General features: G+C 39.7%; 4 protein-coding genes across 5 annotated transcripts in view; all 4 read left to right on the top strand.

Annotated features, from left to right (window-relative positions):
- Positions 1-27143, top strand: part of LOC108144777 (5-hydroxytryptamine receptor 1A) — a 39392-nt gene that overhangs the window by 10618 nt on the left and 1631 nt on the right. Inside the window, exons 2-8 of the mRNA XM_017269886.2 lie at positions 21340-21568; positions 21655-21780; positions 22637-22753; positions 25349-25421; positions 25502-25995; positions 26455-26586; positions 26704-26829. Coding sequence (XP_017125375.1) covers positions 21347-21568; positions 21655-21780; positions 22637-22753; positions 25349-25421; positions 25502-25995; positions 26455-26586; positions 26704-26829 — 1290 coding nt within the window. The 5' untranslated portion in view covers positions 21340-21346. The remainder of the gene's footprint in view (positions 1-21339; positions 21569-21654; positions 21781-22636; positions 22754-25348; positions 25422-25501; positions 25996-26454; positions 26587-26703; positions 26830-27143) is intronic.
- Positions 8469-9902, top strand: LOC108144778. Its single transcript, XM_017269888.2, has one exon. It carries the CDS (start codon positions 8569-8571, stop codon positions 9793-9795), a length of 1227 nt encoding a protein of 408 aa, XP_017125377.1. The 5' UTR covers positions 8469-8568; the 3' UTR covers positions 9796-9902.
- LOC108144779 (leucine-rich repeat-containing protein 40) lies at positions 10436-11437 on the top strand. 2 transcript variants are annotated; one of them, XM_017269889.2, is made up of 2 exons: positions 10436-10534; positions 10585-11437. In XM_017269889.2, the coding sequence occupies exon 2, from the start codon at positions 10597-10599 to the stop codon at positions 11314-11316; it is 720 nt and encodes a 239-aa protein (XP_017125378.1). In that variant the 5' UTR covers positions 10436-10534; positions 10585-10596; the 3' UTR covers positions 11317-11437. The 2 variants fall into 2 exon arrangements, with proteins under 2 accessions (XP_017125378.1, XP_017125379.1); XM_017269890.2 differs by having other exon boundaries at positions 10470-10534; positions 10579-11437.
- Positions 11912-12503, top strand: LOC108144780 (dynein light chain roadblock-type 1). Its single transcript, XM_017269891.2, has 2 exons — positions 11912-12039; positions 12111-12503. The coding sequence occupies exons 1-2, from the start codon at positions 11957-11959 to the stop codon at positions 12424-12426; spliced, it is 399 nt and encodes a 132-aa protein (XP_017125380.1). The 5' UTR covers positions 11912-11956; the 3' UTR covers positions 12427-12503.

The following is a 27143-nucleotide window of genomic DNA, read 5'->3' as shown; positions in this document are numbered from 1 at the left end:
GACCCACTAAACTAAGAAAGGCGGGGGCTTCTTAACCCCTCGAACCCCTCGAATCCCACGACCCTTTAACCCTTTAAGCCCCACATCGGGGATCGGAAACTTTCCATTTAAGCTAAACTCACAGTTAAAATTTAATTTACTCGGCACAAACTTGTGGTGGCAGCTGCGCTTTCAGAATACGTAAAAAAACGAAACAACATAAAATAAACGTGAAGCGAACGCGTACGTCATGCGGATTACTCATACGCCGTGTGCGCCCGAGATGTGGATGGCGGATAAAGCCGGAGCTGAAATATCAGCTACCAAGTCCCCGGGCGACAGGTGGCGGAGACAAAAACAATAACAACAGAAACAGCAGTAGCTGCAACAGCAGCCGTGGCAGCACAACAAAAACAACATTCGGAACACACGTCCACCAGCTCACCAACTTCCGTTTTGGGCCAAAAACGTTCTTAAATGGTTTGCATTTAAGCGCCCACATATATGCATATATAGTATATACGATATGGCCACGTATGTGTTGGCTGGATATTTTTATTTGGGCTGACCCCAGCCTGCGCTTGAATATTACAACGTTTTATTTATATGCAGGGCATAAAAATATTTTTAAGCTTCGAGTGGCAAGCAACTGCCAAAAAATAAAAATGTTCCACTTTAGAGACTGGATTGTGTTTTGCAAAAGTGCAAGCGGAATATTTGGAAAAACAATAGCTGAACAGGAAGAAATATTTATTAAATTATTTTCATTGGAAAAATCTTGATTTAAGGAAAGCTTAAGTTCCAATAATATATATTTACCATTATATCAATTATATATTTGCATAAAATATTTAATAAAATCGAAGACTCATATGTTGAATATAATTTATGTTTACCATGATCGGAAAATGGATTGTTTTTCTCTGTGCATGTTTTTTCTCTACAGTTCTGGGAAAAAATCGGGAAATAAATTAAATGAATACCGATAGTGCTCGAAGAAAAGAGCAAACTTTGCATACTGTTAACAATCAAAATAGATTTTACGTGCTGCTCACTTAGCGATTTGTGGTCATGCCCGTTGAGTCGAATACTTGAAAATTCACCCATTTTGGCAATCCATTCCAAGTTATTTCAGTTCGTTGCTGCAGATACAGATACTCCACTGTAGATGTAGATACTTCGGCTACCGAAGTCAATCAGGGCCAGCTGGATGCGGTAAGCATTTTCGATTGCCAGGGAATGGCCCTCTTCATTAGATTTGTGGGTGTGTTGTGCTCCTCAAGCGGCGTCTTTCAGTCTCCTGACTATTTGCTGAAATTGTGTTTTTGCTCAGAAATTTGATTTAAGCCAAGTGCTTCGGTTGTGTGCATTACCTGGAGTTGAGTTGAAAAAGCAATAATCCGGTAAGAAAAATATATCAGAAGACATTGCAAAAAGTGACACGAAATCTGCATAGGCATCAACAAAGAGCTCGACAATGGGTTTATTTGGTTGGTTATTAATGGACCATCTTAGGATTCATACGTGCTTTTAGGGAAGTCAATGGCAATGCATAGATAATGCAAGAAAAGAAAAATTTTATATTTTCTTTCTTTCCATAAACTGTTACTTTTCTTGTTCAAGGCCAAGGCTATGAATTGACATCTGAATTTATCATTTCTACAAGTATTTCTACGTGATTTTATTACTTTTGTGCCAGTGGAATGTATAACCAGTGTGTGAGTCAAGTGTACGTGCACCGAAGATGAAACGTATATCTAAAAGAAAAAAATGTGAACCCATGAATAGCTTCCAGTCTTTATGGCCAAACCTCATACAGAAAATGGTTGCTAAAATGGGGCATGTGCTAGAGTTAAACGATAATTCATTTACCTGCGTTCCCACTAAAGTCACCATTTCAACAGGTGCCTTTTGCCGCTTTTTCCAATCTATATGCAGCAATCGGTGTAAAGCAAACGTGTAAGCATTGTGAGTTAAGTATCAGCACACCTGGATTCCCTCAACTGACGAGGTGGAAAATGTGGGGGGTTGGTTGACTTTGAGGACTCCTGCAATGGCAACAATTTCCCCTTTTTCCAGTTTACTACTGCACAGGCACTTCCACGGATGGCAGTGCAACTTAAATCCCTGCTCTGCTCATATTGTCACGTGATGTGACATCGTTAACGAGGATTTATGCAGATTCTCCATCCCGGCAACAAGTCTCTCAAACAACTTCACTGAGCTGTCTTTATAGTGAACAAATAGATGGAAAATTCTTTTAAGCGGCAAAGTAAAACAGGGTTCGTTTATATCATTTTAATCTTTAGATTTTATTCTTATTTATAAACTGAGATCCATTGGAGGTTTTCTTTAAAGAGCTTTAGTAGTAGCCTTAAATTATAAGAAATATTTTTAATTTAAAACTACTTTACTATGTTTCACATTTAACTAATGGAATTCTTAAGCTTGTTAATTGTCTATAGGACTCTAATAACCAATCTATTTTGTTGAGCAAACTCACACCTAATTAAAAGCTTAGCAAATGTATTAAGTTAAAATCTTCAGTAAGACAAAGGCTGTATTTCCCATTCAACATAATTATCTAGCTGCGCTAAGATTTTTATTAGAATACAAATGAAAATAAACTACTTTTCAGTTCATATGGGCTTCAATGTCGAATAATCATAAGAGTTTACTTATTAACATGCTTTTAAGACATACTTATTATAGTTCAAATCATTTCGCACACATTTTGGGCCATTAAAGCATACTCTCATGGCCACATCATCAGTTTTGTGTATGTGACTTCGTTCTTTTGCCAACGGCACGTATGAAAATGTACTGCTTAATTGTCTGGCCAGTATAACTGCCAGCAAATTGTGATTTTGCGAAGTCTGGCCGGAAGCCGAAAATATACTACCTTTGAAACTGACCAGAAAAGTGGGGATTCAAGAAGCTGGCAAGGATAAGTCCACAAAATATTTGCCCCGATTAAAAGGTCTTTTTTCTTGCATTTCGAGTGCAAAGTGCGTATAAATAAATCAAAGTTTATTTAGTGGCAGGCACTTTGTGAAGAAAGTGTGCGGGTGTGCGTATGCACTTTGATTTGTCGAGGCTCGAATTTCCGCAAGCCAAACGCTACAAATGAGCTGCGATTCAAAGGCCCTGTGCAATATGGCAGACAAAGGTGAGGGGCTGATAGGAAATTTTATGAATGTGCAATCACACAGCTGGCAGGCAGCAACCGACCGAGAGCAGGTGACAAACTGGGGAAAACAGATGAAACAGGGAGGAAAACCAAGGGGAATGCGGAGGAAACCAAAGTAACCCCCAACTGGGAAAGCTTAAGAAATAAGCGGAGTGGGCGGCAAAGCGCTGCCGGGAAAAACAAGCAGCAACAAACACAATGCAACTTGCCAGCGGATATTAAAACTATTTTACAGCTGCTTTGTGGCAGTCAGCTTCCACTTTTCCTTGGCTTTTCATACCAGCCTCCACTGCATGCACTTGACTTTTCACCATGTGTGTGTGTGTGTGTGTGTGTTTGTTGGTCGGTATCTTCGTTACCCGGTACTCGTTGGCTATACGGGTATATTGCTTTCCAGCGGATGTCTGCAACAGGCTGAGGAAGTCATTTTCGTGGCACATAAAACTGACGTATTTAAAAGGGGATCTTAAAATGTACATTTAAGATTGAATTTCTTGGAAGTCGAGTATTAAATTAAGTATGCAGAAAAGTGGCATTAAGCAGGTGCACATAAGAAAACAGTAATACAATTTTCGTCTTAGCGTCTATTTAGAAATAAGAATAGGAAAAAAAATGTCTCAGTAATCAATGAAAACTTTAAGCAAAAGTTTTAAAACAATTTTTAATACTAGAGAGGACTCACAACCAAATGTAATACATCAATTTATATATTCAAATTTAGAGGAATGTAGGTGGAATATAATATTTAATTTGAAAATGACTTGGAAACCAGAAAAGAATATGGAAAAAATAAAAATTAATAGTGGTCTAACAAACTAGAATATTCGAAGTATCTTAAACTTTTCTTTACGAAAACCAAATTTATAAGCCATCACGTTAAACTTAAACACGCTTAAAAGAAAAACACCACAAAAGCTGTCATCACAAGTGGAATTTACCTAGCCTCCCTATTCGCAACTTACGTCTATGAAATTATTGTATAAATCAGAGGAAATGATTTACCACAACCCTGAAAAGAATAAGTGGTAGACTGAGTGAGTTATAACTTAAGGTTAAGCCACCGTACTAGACTTCCACTTTAAGTTGGCAAATTTACGCTTCCTGTCTGGGTTCTTTGCTTTTGATTTTAATTTATGATCCGTGCAATTTGCCAGCTGCATTCAGGCGCATGCCCAGCGGCAATATTTTCACCTCACCCATTCAAAAGCTATTACTTTTGTTTGGCTGCAGTGAGTGCGGTGTTTTCTTTCTGGACGCCAGCAAAAGTATTTATTTATTTAACATTTTGAGTCTTTGGACGGCGGCGAGTCGTTTATTTCTGCTTCACTAGGTCCATCTAGGATTCAGTGTTATTTAGTTGGAAGACTCCATCCCACTCGCTTTGCCAATGGCAAAAGCGATGCTTGCTTTTATGTGTTGTTAACACGTGTTCAAATCATAAAGCTTAGCTCGCTTTGAATATTCTTTGTGGCTGGAAGCAGGGCGCAGGGGGCAGGGCGCCATTGTTATGCAATGTCTTGATAAATGGCTTTTCAGAGCCAACTCTGTGGCCATTTTGCCAGGGAACGAGTTTAAAAGCGAACGCATGTAAGCCCTTTGTGAGTGTCTCAGGAACACTCGTCTTTAGCCCCCCGCCACGAGCAGTTTGCCCGGAAAATTGCACCAAGGGAAAGCAAAAAGCAAAAGCGCCTGCATTCGAGACCCTAAATTGTGCCCTCACGTTTGCAATTTAAATGGTTTGGCTCCTGCAGTTTTCAGTTCAAGTCAAAGAAGTTTGCCAGTCCTTTTTACAAATTCAATTAAGGCACGGCTAAAGCATCACTACACAAAGCCTTGTAGGCAAAAATATGCTAAAACAAAATTCAAATGTGTTGGCAATCTTAAGATTATGGCTTCTGTTTTAAAATTATTTAATAAAGTACATTTTAGGGAAACTGTGTTTTCAAGGTGAAGCATCCGATTTCTTTCAACACATTAACCTAATTGGCTTCCTTGGTTAATAAATTGTTTGGGGATTACAAGGATGCCCTAAATTGTATCTGAACATTCTCATCTTTGGCACGACATCTTTTGCACGTTTACCTTTTTGGCTTTGGCAAAAGGTAAGGTAACTTTCAGATGAGTTGGCTTATGGGAATGGGTTTTGGGAAAGGGCTGCAAGCCCAAAACCTAATCCTTTGAAATGGTTTTTTAATGTGTGGAAAGGAACTGCCTCCTTTCTTGTCCCTGAATTGGATTAAATATTTGGGGTTGACATTTTCGGGCTGGAACCGAACTTTTCAGGCCTGCTGTCGTCGGGCTATTAACACCTTAGCTTATTGTTAATTAAGCCTGCTTGCTAACTGATATAAGCCAATCCGTTATGCTCCTTGGGGGCAAACTTGATTTGTCAACTCGGTTAATTACTGGTTTCGAGACCTACTGCTTAGGCATTAATGGCATTAATTAACTGATGGCTTAAGGGCCCAGCCAATTCAGACACTGAACGTCTGTCGAATTGGTAAACATGGAACTGAAATTGATGGCATTTAAGCAGCAGCAATGGGCTAATTACAGCTGATTAAATGGACTGGATGGAAATTGGTGGCTTTCTTAAAGTCTTAGTCAATGGCAACTTATTTTTAATTTCTCTTAATTTGCTATGGTAAACCTCTGACTAAACCTTGCTTTTGCCTTCACTAAATCTCAGCTTAAATGCTCACATATTCCATTTACATGATTTCGCCTGTTTTACCAAAAATCTCCCCGACCTTTTCCTTTTTGGCTTGCTTTCCCCTGACATCTCGGCGGTGGAAAAAATATGACAAACACAAAGTGCTCCCAACCATGAGCTGGGGGAAAAAAAAGCAGAATGTCATAAAAATACACACTTGTGCCATGTACCATACACATCCAGGCGAAAGTATATGTATAATCCTGGAGACGGGGCAGCAATAAGACAGGTTCCATAAGCCAGATGCTTGGATAATGGAGGCAAAAGACGCGTCAGAGCAGACAAAATAAAATCACATTTTCGCAGCCAAAGCATTTATGATCCATAATGCTCTTAACTAACGGCTCCGGCTTTTGTTTTCGCCCATCAAAAAATTACTACAAAAATAATAGGAGAATTTGCGGGCAATGCCATCAAGGTCATGTTATAGTTCACAAAAAAATATGTATATTTGGAGTGTTTCATCAACTGATGATTATGACTAGCGCAATAATGTTGGATTTTTATTACATCTTAATACAATTTAAGTTATTCTAAATATTAAATTAAATTTTTAAGGATGAAAGCTAAGCTATTTAATTCAGCAGATTGAAAAGACGAAGAAACAGCATACATAAATTCCCTATTTTATCTCTATATAATATTTTTAAAATTTTGTTTACCAAAGATTTAATCATAAACTTTGAGAATTAGCTATTTTTTCTTGTGGTTTTTGACTAACAAGAGCAGCACATGCAAAAGCTAAATAAAATTCGTTTGAATATATTCATATTTAAAATTTTAAACTTAAAAATGCCTTGCAATTAATGCTCTTTTTTATCTAAAACGGATGCCTTCAAAGTATGGCACTTGGCTGAAAGCAGTTTGAGTTTTTCAAATATAACCAGACCTTAGACTGAAATTCCAATGCGAATATGCGTACGGTGGTTTATTGAAGATGTCAAGCATTCCGTTCGGAATACTTGTCACAGGCCATTGTGGCTAGAATAAATAAAATAGCTCGAATGCAACGTGTATATATGGTACAGTGTATGTATTTGATCAAATTGCAGTCACTTGTCCGCACGGATGTGTGGGTTTATTGTTGACACATTTTTAAGATGTACATTGAAATATGAATATCAAATAAATGAATGCCATGGCGAGGGGGACACAGCATGGCACTAGAGAAAGTACAAAACACGTCGTGGAGGTGAAAGTTGAGAGGGACAAGGGAAGAGTGGGTGATGTGATGATACGAGCACTGATGGGTGTGACACTTGAGAACAAAAAACCGCTTAGGTGGTTCAATGTGTATGGACCGAAACAGCCAAAGCCACCCAAAACCACCCAAAGCCAACCATCCACCCACGTTGACGTTGATTGTTGAGCGATAAGAGCGTTGCCCTAATGACACTTTGCCCCGGCACTCTTTACTTTACTTGGCCCGGCCCAGGGATGTCCTTCAGTTGATGTCCTCATAATCGGCTGAGTGGAGGCCATTAATGCCTCAGATCATCCTGACTACTGCGCACATGTATTCATGGCACGATTATCTTTAATTTGAAGCCCCTACACCGCACACAATCGCATTAATCATTTAATTGTGACCGCAAAAGCCCAACCATATTAACAATCAATTATATTTTTTATTCGGCTATCTGAATATGAGCACCATATGCCATTAATACCATTTAATCCGTTTCAAACAAAAGTAAATCAGTGAAAGCTCTGCTATTGATTTAAAATAGCTCTCATAGAAAAAAGAATGCATATTTAAATGCATGTTTGATTAGGCTTTTACGCAAAAGCCTTGTTAAAATTAGTAGGTTTTAGTTTTTTGAAGCTCCGCAATTTATTCAAACTATGTCGCAAAATTATTCAAGTGTTATGGTCGCTAATTGTCCGTTTTCCAAATGGTTCAATGGGCTTACAAAACACCAATTGGCAATGACAAAAACTGTGAAAATCATTTTATGCCCCATTAAATGACCGATTATAAAAAGTCAAAAGAGTGCAAATAAAACCAAAGCTGCTTTCGTCTGGAATAAATGAGCAACAAATAAATAAAGTACTTCAAAATGTATGTAACATTAAGATATGAAATAATTATTAACTATCTGTAGCTTTTCACACAATAAACAATGGGAATTATAAGTGTAGAGAACAACTAGGCAAATATTTCGTTTTAATGACGTGCATTTTTGCTGTTTTTAATTAAATCACTAATTACGCGAAAATAAGTTGGCATTTATGAGCCCACCGCAGTGTTAATTTCGTTTAAAATAGTTGAAAATAATTAAATTGAACTTTATATTTCACGCGTCGACAGCACAATAAATATATATAAATGTATACATATATCAAATAAATAATTGATGCAAAAATTTGCAATTTCATGTTGCTTTCCACATCAAAGAACAAAAAACCACACGCATAGCAGGCATTTTATTATGTTTTGTGCAGCTTATATGTTTCAGTTAATGAAATTAGCATTAGGCAGATAATTATGTTGCCGAACGCTTCAATTGCCTTTGTTTCATTTTGTTTTTACTGCACAAACTGGGTGACCTATGATTGTTAATTCTACATTTCTCCCCAACAAATTCCATCAGTCAACGTTTTTTAGCCAATCACAAAGGGTTAACGGAAAACCGCTCAGCAATTTAAAATTCAAGTATATAGATTTTTTGACAATTTAGCCACAATGTTCATCCGCGGAGATGTGCCACGCAATTCGGGGGGCAAGATTCCCCAAGTACCTAGTTCGATGACTTCGTATGTGGCTGCCGTGAAGCGTGGACCCTATACGATGACCAATCCGGTGTACCAAAGCCATAATCCCAATTTGGTGGGCTTGGATGGCCAGGTGGAGGAGCCGCGTCCCAAGCCCACTTTCAATGTGCAGAAACAGGCACTGGTGAACAACTATCGTCACCATCAGCGTCTCATTCCAGTGCCCACGTCGCGGAGGAACCTGCCCCAGACCAGATCCCACATGGTGATGAACGAGCAGCGGGAGCTGTACCGCCAGCACCGCGATCGCATGAGCCACATCAAGGGCAAGGTGAACACCCATCTGCCGCCGCCCAAGGTCCAGATCGAGGGCAACGGCATGGAGCTGTCCTACATGGAGATGCTGACGGCTCTCTACAAGAAGAGCAATAATACGCTGCGCACTTTTACCAAATCCCCGGAAAGGTTGGCAGCTGGTCGGTGGCGCAATGCCAACTTGGCAAGGGAAAAGGAGCGTCGGCAGCTGGAGAAGAACGAGGTGTTCCACAAGGGCGGTGGTCTGTTCGATCCGCAGGTGGGCCAGTCGAAGCGCTACAAGCCCAAGTCCTCGGGATCCTTCAGTTGCGAGATCCCGCTCCATGTGATCAATCGCTACGAGCGACTGATGGACGCCCAGTGCGACGTGGGCATCCTGTGCAAGCTGCTGCGTCCGCAGATCTACCTGGACATCGCGGTGCCGGAGGCTCGCATCCAGGGCCGCCTGGCCATCCAGCTCTTCACCGAGGCCTGTCCGCAGGTGGTGCTGGAGTTCATGAGGATCTGCACCCAGAACCGCAAGCGATCCATCGTCTTCAGCCGGGCTCTGGCACCCGTTTGGATGGAGGGCCGCCTGGCCATGGATCCGCAGAGGAGCACTGAACCGACCAACATCGAGCACGACTTCGAGGTGCTCAACCATGGCGTGGATGCCGGCATCCTCTCCTTTCCCAGTCGATATGTCCGCGGAAATGCCCGCACGGCCGTGAACTTCACCATCAGCTTCAAGCCGCTATCCATCCTGAACGGCAGGAGGATTGCCTTCGGCAAGGTGCGAAAGGGCATGCAGATCCTGGAGCGGATCCAGGAGGCCATCGGACACCTGCCCATGAGCCACAACATGATCGAGCTGACGGAATGTGGCGTGCTCGAATCAAGTTGAAAATTTCATTAAGATCTTAGCTACAATTGATTTGCAATACAAAAAACTAGTCCTGTTAAGGGAAAGCTTAAAATTTAAAATATATTAATAAATAAATGTACATTCGACTTCTGCTTCTGCCTAAAATAAATGTAACACATTAACGAAGAATTTAACAAAAAATTAATTATTTATTTGGAAAGCACATTTTTTAATCATCAAAATGGTTAAAAATTCAATATCCTTTTAAAAATATTTTAACAACTAATATAACTTATATTGCCCATTATTGATTTTATTTATTGAAATATACAAAGCGTTTAAATCTTTGGCATTTTAAAGATTTTAATTTAATCAAAATGCCTGCAAATACTTTTGCTAAGGATTTAATATTATTAAAATTATATTAAAGTTTTAAAATCATTCTTCAGTAGTTTTAAGGTTTTCCAAATACTTTTGCTTTTTAAAAATTTCTTTAGTACACTTAAGGCTTTGCTAATTCTTTATCAACATTAATTTAATCGAAAATCATTTACAAATACTTTTGAAATGATAATTATTGTAGTTCAGCATAATTTTTGTTTTAATAAAAATTGCTAAAGATTTAGTATTTTGAAGGCTTTGCAACATTAAATTAATCAAAAAGCCTTTGCAAATTCTTTTAAAATGAGCACTCTTGTCAGAAAGATTTATATTTCAGTTTCAAATTTGTATCAGTCGAAACAACTCACAAGTTCAATTATAGTTTATATAAAATTCTGTAAGTTTTTATTTTCCGAATCTTTCCGCAATTAACCTATTTAGTGTTAGAGAATACCCTATATGACAATGGTTGGTGACGGACTGAATAGCCCACGGCTGCAGGGGGGAGAGGCGCATTCGGGGGAGCAAAGATCCGTATTTCCGGACAAACACCTCATGCGAAATACCCGGATCCTTAACATCAGAAGAGCCCAAATCAGCGAGGTGCCCATGGAGGTCCTGGAGTCAGCTCGCCAGGAGCTGGTGAACATTGTGAGCCTGGAGAACAACCTACTGCGCGAAGTTCCCAAGTATCTGCACATGCTGAGCGAGCTGCTCACCCAGTTGATCCTGACCCAGAACGAGATCTGCTTCATACCCCCCAATATCTCTCAGTTCTCGAAGCTGGTGGCCCTCAATCTCTCGGGCAATTTGCTGTGCGACCTGCCCATGGAGTTGGGCGGACTCAAGTTGCTCAAGGAGCTGGTCATCTCCCACAATCGCTTCCAGCATCTGCCAAGCTCCATCTACGAGCTGGAGAGCCTGGAGTCCTTGATGGCCAACGACAACCAGATCAAGAGCGTGGATGCCAGTCCCCAGGGATTAGGCGCCCTGTCGCAGCTGCTCAACCTCAATCTGAGCAACAATGACATCCGGATAGTGCCGCCAGTCCTGGGAAATATGCAGAAGCTCCAGAAGTTGGAGCTGTGGGGCAATCCCTTTCGCCAGCCGCGTCATCAGATCCTAAAGATGGGAACTCAGTCGATACTGAGCTACTTACGAAACCGCATTCCCATCTAAATCAGACATTGGCTATTGCATATAAATTAAATTATAATGTAAAGTATCCCATCTAAATCAGATTATAGTATATGAATCAAATTGTAAAGTATTTTGTAAAATAAAGCGACGTATGTATATAGTTATCTTAAAGAAAAGAAAATAATTTAAGTTAGTTGACTTTTAGTTTTGTTTCAGCCCTGTGTAGTTGTAAAATGGCTTAAATTGTAATGTTCATACTCCTTTCAATTTTTGGTAATGTTCTAAAAATTTGTAAATCGACAAACCTCGTTTTTTAACAAGATATTTACATTCAGAAAATAAAGTTAATTTCATTTATTTTGTAATCAATTTTCAATGTTGCGTGTTTTGCAAAAAGTCTTTCATGATTGTTTAGGTGATCAAATATAGCGTTTTTATCAAGAGACATCCTAATTTGCTAGGTTCATAACTGAACCCATAGAATTTCATTTTCATAGGGCTAAACCTAAAATTACTTGTGGTTTAATTGTATACCCATTCATGCTTTAACTTTCCAAAGCGGTCTTTTATTTTGGTGATATAAAATTAACCATATTTTGTGTTTATATTTCTGTCAAACACAAGTTGGCTATGATAAATACACTACTTTCACAGACGCTGTTATTTATAAACTAACAAAATGTCAAAAATTTCTGGGCAATCGATCACAGAAAATCTGCGTAAAACTGTGAAAGCCGCACAAGCCGTAAAAAAGGCGGCTCCGTGAGTTCCAAATTATTATTTACCATTTAACAACTATAAACATTTCACTGGTAATTTCTGGTCCTCCACAGTCGCAAAAGGTCCTACGATGGGGATGCCTTCGTCGACCTCTTCGCCCATCGCGGAGGTCGTGACATTATAATTCTGGACAACCAGGGAGTTCCACTTCGATCCACCTCCAGTCCGAGGCGTACTTTTCTATATGTCTCCAATCTGAAGCCACTTCTTTTCATGGCCCGTAATGTGGTCAGGGATCTGGATCCCTCGAACGATATAACATTCATGCGAATTCGCTCCAATATCGGCGAAATACACATGACCTTGGGCGCAGAGTTTATTTTGATTGTCATCCAAAAGTTCAGAAAGTTTAAACGAAATTCAACTTAAATGAAATCTCAATTAATGAGCAGAGTTAATTAAGCTGTGTGTATCGTTCCAGTGGAAATAAAATTGCTTGCATTTAAGGCAAATGAGTCGCGGTTGAAATTGGTTTCCATGGAACATTTGGGGAAAGCCCAGCGACAGCAAACTAATCCGTTTATGCAGCGCTTTCACATCCGAAAAATGCATCACAGTGGCAATTAGTACGGCATACGGATATTCATGCCGTTGGGTTGTCAGTTGTTTTTCGGAGCCCCCACTGACGCTCTGAATGAACCGACCTCTCAATTGGACCCGCCACACTCATTAATCTTCGCTGGTCTTCGGTTTTTGGTTCTTTGGAAGCCACGTTGCAGCTTCATTTGAACTCAATTCCGCTGGCTGTCAGTACGGCAAAAATATTCAACCACACACACACTTTGAACAGCAAGAGATGATTACCGAAAAAATTAAAAGATAATGGCAATTAAATTTCGCACGTCTCACAACGTGCCTTTTGGTAGTAGATTGGTGGTTCTTGTTTCTGATTCTGTTTCCATTATCCATTTGTTTCGACACTGCAAAAATAATTTGGGAAGAAAATTTAAGGGGTTCTGAAACTAGTTTGAAAAGTCTTTAAAAGTGTGCAACACTTTTTGTAAAATGTACAAAAGAGGGCTTTTTCGTATTGGAGCCCCTTAGACTTAGCATTAAAAAATAAAAATTTTAAGCAAACTTTAAATGGTATTATTAACTGACTTATAGAATTACCCTTTGCTATTGATAATATCTTCTTTTTTTTTAATTAAAAATATCTGTTATAATATTTCACCTAATTTTTGCTATTTATATTCCTATTTATTTAGCTTTGCTAACGCCAATTTATAGAATTTTGTAAAAGTGCGAAAAGCGTGTTATTGTATTTTCCCTCGGGGCAGGAAATGGCTTAGTCACACAATGACTATTTGCCATTGTGCCTATTGTTCGGCAGAAATTTCGGAATTGTTTTAGTTTCAAATTGCGCGTATTGATTCAACCTGTTGTTGGCACAAAAGGAGCGGCATTTGCCCAGTGGCATTTGCCTTACGTATGTATTTTGTCGCCTGTTAAGCTCCAGGGATACATGTGTTCCATTATTTATGCTGTTGTGTATTTGGTTGTTTCGTTATCCAATGTGGTGCAAATATTTACGGTTTGCCTGTCACTGAATTCCAAATCCGCTAAACGCAAATGCGATCTTAACAATAACGAATCCGCAAATACGGTTGGCTTTTGTAAATATGCTCTATGTAGAATGGATAATGCCATCAGATTGCTGGTCATGTTGAAAGGCCGCATTCATCATTTTGCCAAAGGAGTTCAAGGAGTCGATTGGGAAATCCCTGGACGTGATTAAGTGACCAGAGTGCAGAGCAATCGGCACATGTTGACATTTAAATCATTCGATTCGATTCGATTCGAATCGATCCGAGCTGAATGCAGCATACCGAATTTCGTTGACTTTCAATGAATATTCGAGAGTTATTAATAATGTAAGAGGAGAGAATTTACATGGTAGCTCCACTTCAGTGGAGTGTGAGCGACTGCCGTTTTAATTACCAGCCGTATTTAAAGAGTTCTGCATTTTAAGTCATGCAAAATATGCCGTCAATCGAGAATTCACGCAAAATCCCCTTAGGCCTTTCGTGCAAATATTTCGACGTCTGGCGCGCGATGAATCGTGAAATTGCGTATAAGCGAACATAATTCCGAAAGGTTAAGGGCATTTTGGCCAGACGATAGCACTTGAATATTATCAGAATTTACTTTTGCAGACGCACAAACAGTTTTTCAACCATCAAAACCGAATGTCCATAACAGCAAAAGTGCATCGAAACCTAACGTTCATAAACGGGAGTTTATTTGTCGGCCAGCCAAAGCCGATTTAAAACTGCATTTATTAATGGTGTGCACACAAAGTCAGACCTTTTGTAGTTATTGAAAAAAACTAAAACAACAAAGGCCATATGAACAACACACATAATTGCCTGTTATAGTTTCATAATACTTTGCTTAAGCCTTAGACACATGAATAAACGATCTGTTAAGTGAACTCCATCCGGGATTTTACCCCATCTCTTTGTTTTCATAGTTCCATGTTCTTTTTGGCCAACATATTTCCATGACTAATGGTCCTCCCTTTTGCCGCATTTGCGGACATTCATCTTGCCAGCCAATCCAACATGTGCTGCCCTTAATTAGTGCCATTTAAGCCCTTTTCGGGATTAACAATGGTGTCGAATGCTGCAAATGAGTGAGCATTTATGGTCCAGCTCATCACTCAGATTTCGCCATTTAATATACCAAATATACATATATCACACACTGATTGGCTTACTCTTCCAATTTGTCAGGCAGAAAATCAAATCAATCAGTTAGGGTTATAAAGTGCCATATTTATTATTTATTTATTTATTAAATGCATAATTTACAACGACGGTGCCGAGAGCAATTTAAAAATAATTTATACTGACAGCCTGAAAATTATAACGCCGAATGTTGGTTGTTGCTGGTAAAAACTACTTCCATTGTTTGTTGGTGGCCTTCTCCTTTGTTTTGCCGAACAAAAGACCACTGGCTTAAAGGCATTTTTCATTTTAATTACTTTCCAATTAAACCTCGATTTAATGCGGTCCTTGAGTCCTTGGCAAGTGAGTGAGCGGATATAACCAATCAAATCCAGAGACATCATTAGGAAAGAGATCTGAAGTGCAGCTTGCGAACTGCACATTTAATTAATGAAAACACTTGGTGAATATGCTGGGCATTAATATCTCACGGCTCAAAAGCCAAGAAATCGACAAAGGGGAAAATTACTTCCGATTCAGACCTTAATTAACATTAACTTTCAGTTGTCGGCGCAATAAGCCGCACTGACTGGCAAAGGCAGTAAAATTTCGCAAACAAAATCGCCAAAGGGGATGTGCTTTAATTGCATGTCGTGGCTTAAAGAGAAACATCAGCACCGTCCGAAAGGATTTTCTCCCATTTTATCCACCATTTCCACCTGCTCGCGCCGCCAAAGGCTTGCAAAAGTAAACCGGCACAGGAAACTCTGCTTATTTCGTACTTGAAAACTAACATGAGCCCGATCCCCGGGAGCAAAAGATAACTTTGTACCCAGTGTTGTCGTTGCGGTTGACGATTTTCATAGCCTACCTCTCTGCATTTTCAGTAAAACCTGACAGCGCAATGGAAAATGTTGAATAATTACCTTAGAAACAAAGTTTTGAGCGGCATTGTAAGTTCAAGTTAATAGCTGCGTAGTTTGGAACCTATTTCTCAGAATTTATAATCTAAACTTGTACATATATTATTGTTTAAGTAAGATCAAGCAAAAAGCTTTTAGAATGATTAAATTAAAATATACTTTTACTTATAAACTTTGTCTAAACAGTATGAAATATAAGAAATTGCCAAAGAATTCGTTTTTTAATACATAAGCTAAGAGTTCTTTTGTATGATTTTTATTTGAGCAAAGTTGAATTTAATGTGTAAAAGACATTTTTATCTTTACATAAATGACTTTTTCAATTAAGGTGCTATATCAGGGTGACAATTTTTTGTTTGACTTATTCGATTTTGTATACTGTCAAATATATCCAGTGAAAGTGAGAAGGTTGAATCTAGAACGCATTTTTAAGAAGTAAGCAATTTTATTATCCAAATACTTAAAAAAAGTTAATATTTTATTTTAAATATTTAAAAAACTAATGCAAATGGTAATGGAGCTTACTAAATTACAAAACCAGACAAGCTTAAAATTCTCAATAAAATAAATATAAACTCAGCAACTTTTCAAGGTTTTTGCCACTTTATCATTAACACAAAAAGTCTAAGTTCCTTCTTGAAGCGCACAAATGTTTCTGCTAATTTCTTTGGACTGTGGCACATGCATTGCAATTTCTTGGCAAGTTCTGGGTGGGGAGTAGGTGATAAAGGGGTCCACTGGCTGCTCCTTTCATTTCAGTGGGGCAAATACTTCATAACAAGTTTGATGCAACTTTTAAAACATTTACGCCATTTTCACGTGTACGTGACCACGCATGGCAAACGCAAAAGTTGTACCAGGGAATACCAAAAAACACACAGCCAGAACACACACTCACACACATTCAGTGTGTGTTTTCCAAGGGGATTCGCTTTATGGCTGCGGGGAGCTCTTTAATTGCAGCCAAGCGGGTGATTATTTTGGGAAGTTTTTTAGCTTTTAAGGCAATGCCGAAACGCTTTGCGAGTGCGAGTAAAAATTACAAATGCCTTGCACGTATTTATTAAATTCCGTTTGCACCGTTTTGGCTTTCAAACTTTTGTATCCGCCCTAAATACGTGAATGTACCTCGCCTTTTTTTTGTTATTTTCTTTGTACAGAAGCCTCTTTGCATGCCAATCAAATCTGTATCAAACCATGCCTGCAGAAATATTTCAGTGTTTATTATAAGGCTCATCACTGAATCAATAATTTAATATACTACTGATTTTTGCATGCATCAGCCATCAGTTTTTGAGCACGTAACGCCATTAAAAGAGCTAATGTGATTTAATTCGCTTGCACAGAAAAGGAAGTGCTTGCAACCAGTTTCAATTTGCATATTTATCGAATGCCATGAAAACACTTCTGATATAAAAGGTTATGAAACAGATAATCAAATTTAAATATATTCATATTTCATATTTAAATAACGAAATATATGTATGCAAACCACCTATTAAATAATAACAGTATTATTTAATATTTGTAAAGAGCTTTTTAAATAACTACACAACGTTCATGTTCAGCTCGGCAACATCTCGACTTGATTCCAAGAAATCACTTATTGTTTAAAAGTAAACACAGCTTGGCATAACAGAGTGATATACGCACAATGTTTGCCTTTATGAAATTCATTTCATAATTAATTTGCTTTTTCTTGTGTTGATTACAACACGTATACGACACGTTGGCGGCAGATGAAACTCAACTGTTAAGTGACATCTGCCGGATATTAATTATCGCATTTCCAGGTGTCTGGCCTCAATCAATGGGAAATTATTTAAGCAAAACCATTTGACAATGTCAAGCAATTTTGAGAATCTGTCGCCTCAACTAGTCAATTTAGGCCAGCTCTTCGGCTGAGCACACAAATTCCCAGCCAAAATCCACACTTGGCCCCACACAATCTAGCTTAAGCCCTTGCCATGTTCCCAGACTGATGGGCGTGGCAATCAGTCTGAACGGGTGGCTGCTGAAGCATTTTGTCAAACGAAATCAGCTTCGACCCATGTGCCAAGTGAGTGGCCTCAAAGAAAGTCTTATAAATAAGCCAACAGAAAAAATGGGATACTCTCCCAGCAAATTTGCATGTGAAATGCAGCTGACATTCACACACACACACATATTTGTGGTGTGTCAGCAATGGCTTAAGATCACAGTTGCTGTTGCTGTTGCTGATGCTGGCAAAACTTAGCCAGTTCCGCAGTGTAAATGTGCATGAAATGCATCGCCGTCAGGCTGGCTTTAAATTTTTTTCCCTCAGTCTGGCGTTACGGTTTCGTGCATTAACACGCACGCACAGAGGGCCAAAAACCGAGACAAACGCACACACACAAGTCATTTGGGAGGACAAAACGCACAGTGAATGTGGAAGTGGTGTTCCCTACGCCCTAACCCTTAACCCGACCCACTACCGTTTCTCCCCTTCCGCATCCTGCGTCCTTTCTGCTCCATGGAGCTCTGCTGTTCTGCTCCTGTGGCATTGTTTTTTATGCCCAGCAATTTCGGTGTGTCCCTTTTTCAGAACTGCAGCACTAGTGCCCTTTTTTGTGGGTGAATACACTGCTTGTAAACCGTCCTAAATAAAAATATTATTAATCCATTTTTCTCTTTTAAAAATTTAATAATAAATCCCAAGATTGGAAGCATTGTAAAAGTTTAAATATATTTTTGGCTTATCAATCACTTATTAAATACACTTTTTTTTTTGTTATTTATATAAAACTTGTAGCCAAATAAAACTTCTCTTTAAGAAACTTATAAACGTATCCTTATATTTGTTGTATTGTTAAAATTTACAATATATTTTAAACATCAATCGCGCATTAATTATCTACAATTGATTTTCTGGAAAAATTAATATTTGTAGCTAGCAAAACCAACCTTTCTTTTTTAAAGCTCACAAATAATTTGTATTAACTCATAAATGTTTTCTTTTAGTTAAAAAGGTGCACATAGGACTTGCAGAGAATAGGACTTTTCTATTTCTAATGACACTTAACACACCAAAGAATTGGAAAATTGGTTTTTGGAATAAGCCAATAATTAAATCTTAATGAATAAACAATTAAAGGCAGAAAGCTCTGATTACTGTACATGCTGCCTAATTTCTTTACTTAAATCTTAAAGTTGGAACCGAATCACAATTTTTGGGTCCAGTGCATTGGATAACCTGGTCCCCAGTTTGCCGTGAAACGTTTGCGCATTTCTTAGCCATTTGGCTGGGCAAAAAGCGGTTGGAAGCGAGTGCGTTGCGAGTTGTTATTTTCATCCTGGCCAAATCCAGTGCCAAGTAACAGCAATAACTTTGGCTGCGGATTAGGATGCTGCGGATGCACAATGGACGCTGATTGGGGGCGACATCAGTTGTTGTTGATGTTGCTGCTGCTGTTGCTGTCGATGTTGCTGTTGCAGTTGCAATTGCTGTTGCTGTTACAACTGCAAATCTGCGGTGGCTCCTAATGATATGCAATAGTTCGCCACTAATGGCAGTTACTTGAGTGTAAATTCAAAAGCGGATTGCGGCTCTCTAATCCGGCAGCTAAATTATTTATTCTGCATTTGTCTTTGGCAGTGTCATCGAAATGGGATCACGGAGCTGTGGTCGCAGCATCCTGATGACTATTTCAACCCTGCTCCCTGCCGAATGACCCTAAAATTTGGCATGGAAATTTCGTTTATTTTAATGGCATTGCCCCATGACCGAACGAGCTGTGTTTCCAGCTACCAGTCACCAGTCACCAGTTACCAGTTACCATTTTACCCATTGGATCTGCCATTTATTGCCATTTTCGTTGTGCATTTTAAAACAATTACGCGGTCTCGCATTTGCGTCTGCCTTCGTTATCCTTTTATTTTCGCCAGGACCTTCGCCCTCTGCTCTGCTTTGTCTGCCTTCTCTGGGCTTCTGGTTGTGCAGTTGCAACTCTTCGATTACGCCAGACTTAACAATGCGAGGAATTAAGCGAATTTCCTCTTTTCATTACTTGGAAATTGAAATTGGTTTTTTAACCGAAACGAACTCACACTCACACACACACATGATGAGTGGAAACCTGAATCCCGAAGCGGTTACAGCGGATACCACTCACTAACCAGATCCTAATTGATTCAGCCAAAGTTGAGGATTTATTGCCGCCAGCACAACGTTTTGTTAATGAAAAACCTGAAGCTCAACTGAGACACATTAGCGTACTAAATCCAGACATGGGGGCCATTTGGCCATTGGGTGAGCTGTAATGTTTTGCCGTTCGGTTCAGTTCGGTTATATATCATGCGGTGATTTGTGGACTTAGCATAAAACCGAGCGGCTCGGCGACATCCCGACTCTCTGGCGACTTTGGACGCTTCACGATAAATCAAGGCCCAGATCTGCGATGGTTGCCTGGGGATATACCATGGTGCATATACATATATAGAGCACTGTATGCGTGGCAAAACTTAATAAGAGATGCGACAACAAACAAATGATACAGATACGGCTACATCTACAGACAGTCGGCGACAGCGGGAAAATGGAAAGCGGAAAACGGAAAACTCTTTAAAGCCACTGCCTCGCTGCACAAGACATTTTTCACCGCGCTCTTAGATTCGCTAAAGAGAGATATCAACGTGACACTGACGGGAGTATTTTGATTTATAGCGAACAATGTCGCGTAGACTGTAGACCCAAGTCATCCAATTATCCTGTTAACTTTCATTATGTCACTCTGCTATTTTCGGGGCGGCAATGGCGGCAATGGCGGCAACCGGATGTGCCGCCATATTGGGCCATTGTTGCGCCATTGTCTTTTATGCAAAGCAACAGCACTCCGGCGGAGTGACAACACTGCGGTTTCGTCGACGGGCGGTCTCATCCTCATCCTAATGCTCAACCTCATCCTGTCGCCTTAGCTATTCCCTGGCTGATAAATCGTCAGCGCGGCTTCTCTTTCACATGCTCCGACTTCATTATGGCGTAACAAATCGCCGACATTTTGCATTCGTCGCAGGGGAAACGGAAATGGTAGCGGAAGGCATCTCCGAAAGAAACTGCGCGCTGGGCTCTGTGGCCGGACGACATAATGGCCACAGGGCGTATAGGCAATTTCACCTAATTTATACACATGGCTTGCACACAGTGCATAATATGACTAGCTTATAAATCCAATTTGTGTAGAGAACACTGGAGAAGACCTAATTGGACCAACTAGCAAAACTTTATTTGTTTAATTATATAAATAAATATTTTACGCAATGTAACTTGTTTAATGCTAGACATGTATTATTTTAAGTCAGAAAAACCATGGGATTTATTCCGAAAGACACCACTGCTTCTGTTTTGCATACTTTAACACACGATCTTAAGTTATTTCAAAACCCTAGTGATTTCTGTGGAATTTTTTTTTTTTTGTCATTAAGGTAAATTACTTAATTCAATTATATTTTACCTCTTGTAATAAGATTTTCTTTTAACCAACCATCATGCTTATGAGTTTTCACATACATTTAAAACGAAATAAATTCAAGAAAAACTATTTAAAGTTCCCTTTTAGCTCAATCAGAACCGTAAAAACAATTTGAAGTAGTTTTTGGGTATCTCGGGTTAAGTTTATGTTCCTGACCTAAATGCTTCTGACTTATTTCGTGTCGTTTTTTTTTTTTTGTAGCCCTGCCATGGATCTTAAGACCGGCTCTCTCCTCGTGGCGCCCGCCGTGAAGAACTCCAGCTGCTCGCATCCGCGCTACTCGGGCCACAACTTCATCGCCCACATTGGGATCGCGGAAACCATCGAGGCGGTACTGATTCTGGTCCTGACACTGGGCGTCATCGGGGCCAACTGCCTGGTCATCTTCGTCATCAACAATCGCCGCTATGCGGCCTACATACACCAACAGGTGAGCGGAGGCCGGCTGATGAGTCATCGTCATTCGGTTCGGTAATCCCCCCTCTTTCCTTGTATCTGGTGTTTAACCCTCGACAGCCCCGCTATCTGCTCACCTCGCTGGCCCTGAATGACCTGACAATTGGTCTGTTAATTACACCATTCGGTCTAATGCCGGCATTGTTTCACTGCTGGCCGTACGGAGAGATCTTCTGCCAGATACAGGTGAGTGGGTGTTTTTTGGGGTGGTAACGCTGGTCGACAGGTCCAACAGGTAAGGCGGAAATACGTTAATTTGTTGTATGTCCCTGCATCTGTTGTTGTCCCTGCGGTCAATTAACTCTCTCTTCACAAAGCACGGTAATTGAAGCACATAAGTGGCGGAGATGAAAACGGAAAAGCCCGGTTATCACACGGAACAATGTGTTATGCTAATGTTAACATATTCAAGTGTGTGGCGCATTAAATTGTGTAATGCCAGAATGTGCGATAAATTGCCGGTTATCAGTATGGTTAATTAACTAAAACACGGAGGGGAAAGGCCATTGATATTGGATATATTATCAAATAAAATTCGATAACTGTTCAATAATTAATTTTAAAGAAATCACATTGATATGATTAGTTCATTTTATTTAAATTTTTTTTGATTTTATTAGATTGTTAGTATCCTAGCGCTACACATCGCTAGTCACATCGATTACATTAATTTCTTAATTTGATACATACATTTTGATTTAATATTTACTTAATAATGCTTCATAGCTTATTCCAAGACATAACAATATTTCTTTCTAATTCATGTTTCTATTAAAATGAACGAGTTTTTTTTATTGCTTCTAAAAGAATATTGGTAAAACATACACGCATTCGCTGCATAACTCACTGGTATTCCACTCATACTGACGATTAATAATCTCGACGTATTAGTTGGGAACGCCGAAAAAATTCCATTACAAGTTTTTCATTTTGCGCCGGACAGCTGAAAAGTTTTAGGCGAAAAAGCCATAATATAAATAATAAACTTCTTAACTAGCACTAACGCATTTACCCCATTTTCCGCATTTTCCGCATTTTCCAGGCTCTGCTACGCGGCGCGCTTTCCCAGCAGAGTGCCGTTATCCTCGTTTGCATGGCCGTCGATAGATATATGTGTGCTCTGCATCCGCGACGCTATTACCAGCACTCCAGCAAAAAGGTAAGATTCAGAGTAGATATTAGAATTTCCTTCTTATTTTTGGGTTACTCAGATAAGGCACGATCTGGTTCGATCTTTATCTTGTTATTCTTATGCTCGCGCAAGGACAATAAACAAAGCGTTGGCGTAATTACAAGAAATCACGCGCCAATAAAAATCGACCATAACAATGGGAGGACAAACATAACAACTATACAATACTGTTGGCGAGCCAATTACGCAAGCATAAATAAGGATAATGGGCTTTAAGCTGCTTGACAGTCATTAAGCAGGCAGAAAAAAGAAAGTGGGCGGGGTCGGAGCCAAAGAGCAAGTGCAAAACAAAGCATCACGGAGAATGAAAAAGCAAAGTTGGCAAAAACCAACAAAAAATACGAGAGCCAACTCGTACAGACATTCGAAAAGTGTATAAAATAAGGATAAAAAAAAAGATGGGCGAGGGAGGGGGGTAAAAGTTGGCCTAGAGATTTTTTACGCGCAATGACTTCGGCAAAGGGGCGACGACCACAGCAAAGTCCTTTTCCAGGACGAAGGCAGGCAAATGAAGCGGCACCTCCCACGGAAACCGCAAGCAGGGCCAAAAAGCAGCAAACGAGCTACCAACTCTATTTCCCGTTCCCCAGCAGCCTGATTTATGGCTCCCGGACTGTAAACAAAACGAAAGCTAGAAGACTAGTCAGCTAACGAAACCGAACCTTGAATGACCTTTCCTCCAATCAAATTATCATTTTTGTTTTTCAAATATTCTCGAACTTTTTAAGACACTTGCACCACTCAGAATGGGAATTATTATTCAAATTAGTAGTAAAACCTTTGAAAGTAACCTTTTCATTCAGTAAACTAAGTGCAACAGCAATTTGAAACCTGTGGAGCTTACAAAAGTATTAGTTCCATTCAGTTACTAACATGTTTTAATTATCGCTCAATTGACATTGTATTTAAACGAAATATCATCCACAAACAAATCCCTTTGAAAATTTACATATTTTTTCCAACTGAAAATAATTCCTTGTAAAACAATACAAAAAGAGCAACTCAAAACCCTTTAAAATATAATCACTAGCTTTCCTCTTTGGATTAGGTCTCAATTTTCTTTGGGTTTTTAAAAATAGGTTGTTACTTAAACTAATAAAAGAAAACACAATCAGGCTTAATAAAACACTGGGGAAACCGAGGAAAACAGTGGAATATCAATAGTGGAAAATAAATTTACATAAAATTGGTTTGCAATTTTTTTCCTGGATAAAAAATCGGCGCCATTTCTGATTTTTCTGGCCATCTGGCCCCCAAAATGGGGCCAGTGGGCGAAATTGGCACTCTGCCACGCCCTGATTCGCAAAAATTGTGTGCGCACTGTCGAAAATTAATAAATGGATGCTGAATGGGAATCACTTTAGATGCAAGAGAAACCAATGCTCGGCGGAACTTGGTAATGGCATCAGAAACTTTTGACTTTCGTTTTTGCTTACTTTTAAAAGTGTCGTAAATTCAAATGCAGTCTTGAAAAATCATTTCGGTTTATGATTTTTTTGTTTAATAGCAGACAAAAAAGTATATCTTTGAACTTCTTAATGAACTCATCCCATTTTTGACTTATTTATCAATCACAATTTTATATATTTAAATTCATTTTAAAATTCAATTCTATAATTTTCAATAAAAGTTTCCGAGTGCCCATATTAATTAAACTTCCACTGGTACTCTATGAAAAACTTTGGCATTGCAGCTTAATAAAATGTTTGCATTTCAAAATATATTCTCTTATTGTTTGACCTCTCAGACTGTTGGTTTTTCGCTTGGCAAAAGTTTTAAATATAATAGCGTAAATTAAATTAATCACAGCCATGGTCCGTTTCAAAGAGACACAGACAAAAGTTGTTTCTCCGCTTTTTTGCTAGGACTTTGGCACTTTGGATAGGTGGGGTTTTTTTTTATTTTGTGCAGGTGGCCAGCGTTGAGGGACAGGACAATATTCTCCCATTTTCCCTGTCAGAATGCTGCATTTAGTAACCCAGCTAGTCAGTTATGACTGTGGCAGCACTTCACCATTTCAAAAAAGCGGAAGTATCGCTCTCCATCTGTGGTCAGCAGCCTTCACCAAATGTTTTCAGCATAATCACAAGATTTTATTTAATTTTTTTGTTTTTTTCCCTCGTCATTTCTTGATTGTCAGATGAAAGGTGCGCTGAAATGTTCCAAAACAAGAACAAACTTTGAGAAAAGTAAAATAAATGTTTTTGTAATACAAGTTTGGCTAAATTAAATTAGTAAATAAAATATTCAAAATTCAATAAAAATGAAATCATTTAAAAAGGTGTCTAAAAGTACGCAGTAAATTAAAGAAAGTCTCCTTTTGGAATTAAAACATCGGACTTCCGGTCTTAAAATATTTTGTTGCATACTTTTAGACTCCTTAAAAATGTATTTCTCTTTCGACTAATCACCCAATATCGAAACACCTAAAATCCAATAATAGCCTAAAACACATGTTGTTTCGGTATGCACCAGAAACGTGATGCTTTCCAGCTTCCCCAGCCATAAATCAACTCACATCTGGCGGAAATGTGCTCCACTAATTGTGTACTCATTTTGCAGGGCTGTGTGGCCATACTGAGCTTAACCTGGATTATCAGTCTGACGGTATTTGGCTTTCTGGTCCTGCCCAAAGGTGAGCCAGCAGCGTGATTAGCCTACCATCAATATGCCCTCAATCGCGTCAATCTTTATAATCTATATGTATATGCGCAGGTTACTACTTCAACAATACGGGTCTAATGGCCTGCGAGCCCTTCTACAGCAAGCCCTCGTATAGGATATTGTCGACGTGCGCCCTCTACTTTCCCACGACGATGGTGCTGATGTACTGCTACGGCTCCAGCTTCCACATGAGCCGCTTCCGGCTGAACGATCCGACCATGCCGCTCACGGCCGCCGCCCACCACCCACACCCCCATCCACATCCCACCGCCGCCCAGCAGCTCCAGATGCATCAACACCACCAGCAGCAGCATCAGCATCAGCAGCATCAGCAGCAGGTTCAACACCATCAGCAGGCGGGATTGCACTCTCACCTCTACCACGGCCACTCGCACCATCCACATCATCCAGGCCACCCTAGCCACCCTAACCACCCTAGCCACCCGCACCACCATGGCCATCCCATGGGCCACCTCGGCATGGCCATGAGCATGGGCATGGGACTGGCCGGCATGCCGAACATGACAAACAAGATTACCAAAAAGGTGAGCCAAGTGAGCAGGAGGCGGGTGCCAAAACAGTTTGTTCAAGCGACTGAGTTGTGGATTAAGTTTAGTATATTTACTGCTAAACTTGCTTTGGCTGCCAAGGCAAACAAATGGTTAGGGCTATCGGTATGCGTACCTCAAATTTAAAGAATCCTGACAGCTTTTCGCTTGCAGCTTATAAACAAATTTTCATGTATTCTACACATTTTACAACTTAAGCTTATCAAATGAAATTACTAAATTTCAATTCTAGCTTTGGCAATTTAGCAAGGTATTGGGTGAGCTTTTAAAAAATATGTAAACCAAAAAAGGTTTAAGAAAATGTAAGGTTTTTTCCAAATTAAATATCTACAAAAATGTTTGTATTGAACAATTTTGGCTGGTCCAAAAATCTATACAGCAATTGCGACATTGTTCCCTCACTAATTGCATTGCCCCACAAAAATTTTGGCACAGATTGTTCCCATCCAGGAGAAGAACTCGAGCGGATCCACCTCACGTTCGATGGCTGCCATCTCGCTGGGCTTCATTGTGATGGTCACTCCGTGGACGATTCAGGAGATAGTCACTGCCTGCACTGGATCCAAGGCAAGTGTTTGTTTCGTTTGCCTTCCATTGCGTACAACGGGGCGCATACGTAATGCGGCCACGAGTGGCTCATCAGTTCTGATTCTATGTGACATTCTATGTTATCTCCGCCCGCAGTTGCCGCCGTTTCTCGATTTCCTGGTCACCTGGACAGCGTTGAGCAATAGCTTGTGGAACCCCTTCATGTACTGGCTGTTGAACTCCGATTTCCGCCGTCTGAGTCGCCAACTGATGCCAAACAAAGTGAGTTTTCCTTTTTTCCGCTTTTTCTGGGTTAATTTACAGCATATCCGAACCGAAGCGATGTGCAGTGTCTGTTTCAGTAGCAAATCTGTCATAAGCTCTGATTGATTGATTCGCTTATAGCAGTTTCAAACACCCCAGCTGCACATTCATTGACCTCTCTGCCTCCCAAATATGGGTATTTCACCCAAGTGCACATCCTGCATCCTCGCATATTTTGCTGGCAACTTTGCTTGAACAAAAACTGCCAACTCCGACCCCAAAAAGCACCCATAAATCCAAAACCAAAGGTGTAAGCCCCAGGAAGCTGGCAG

This window comes from Drosophila elegans, unplaced genomic scaffold (genome assembly GCF_018152505.1).
Source record: "Drosophila elegans isolate 14027-0461.03 unplaced genomic scaffold, ASM1815250v1 contig_183, whole genome shotgun sequence".
Classification (NCBI taxonomy): domain Eukaryota; kingdom Metazoa; phylum Arthropoda; class Insecta; order Diptera; family Drosophilidae; genus Drosophila; species Drosophila elegans.
This window is presented reverse-complemented; position numbering and strand designations above follow the sequence as displayed.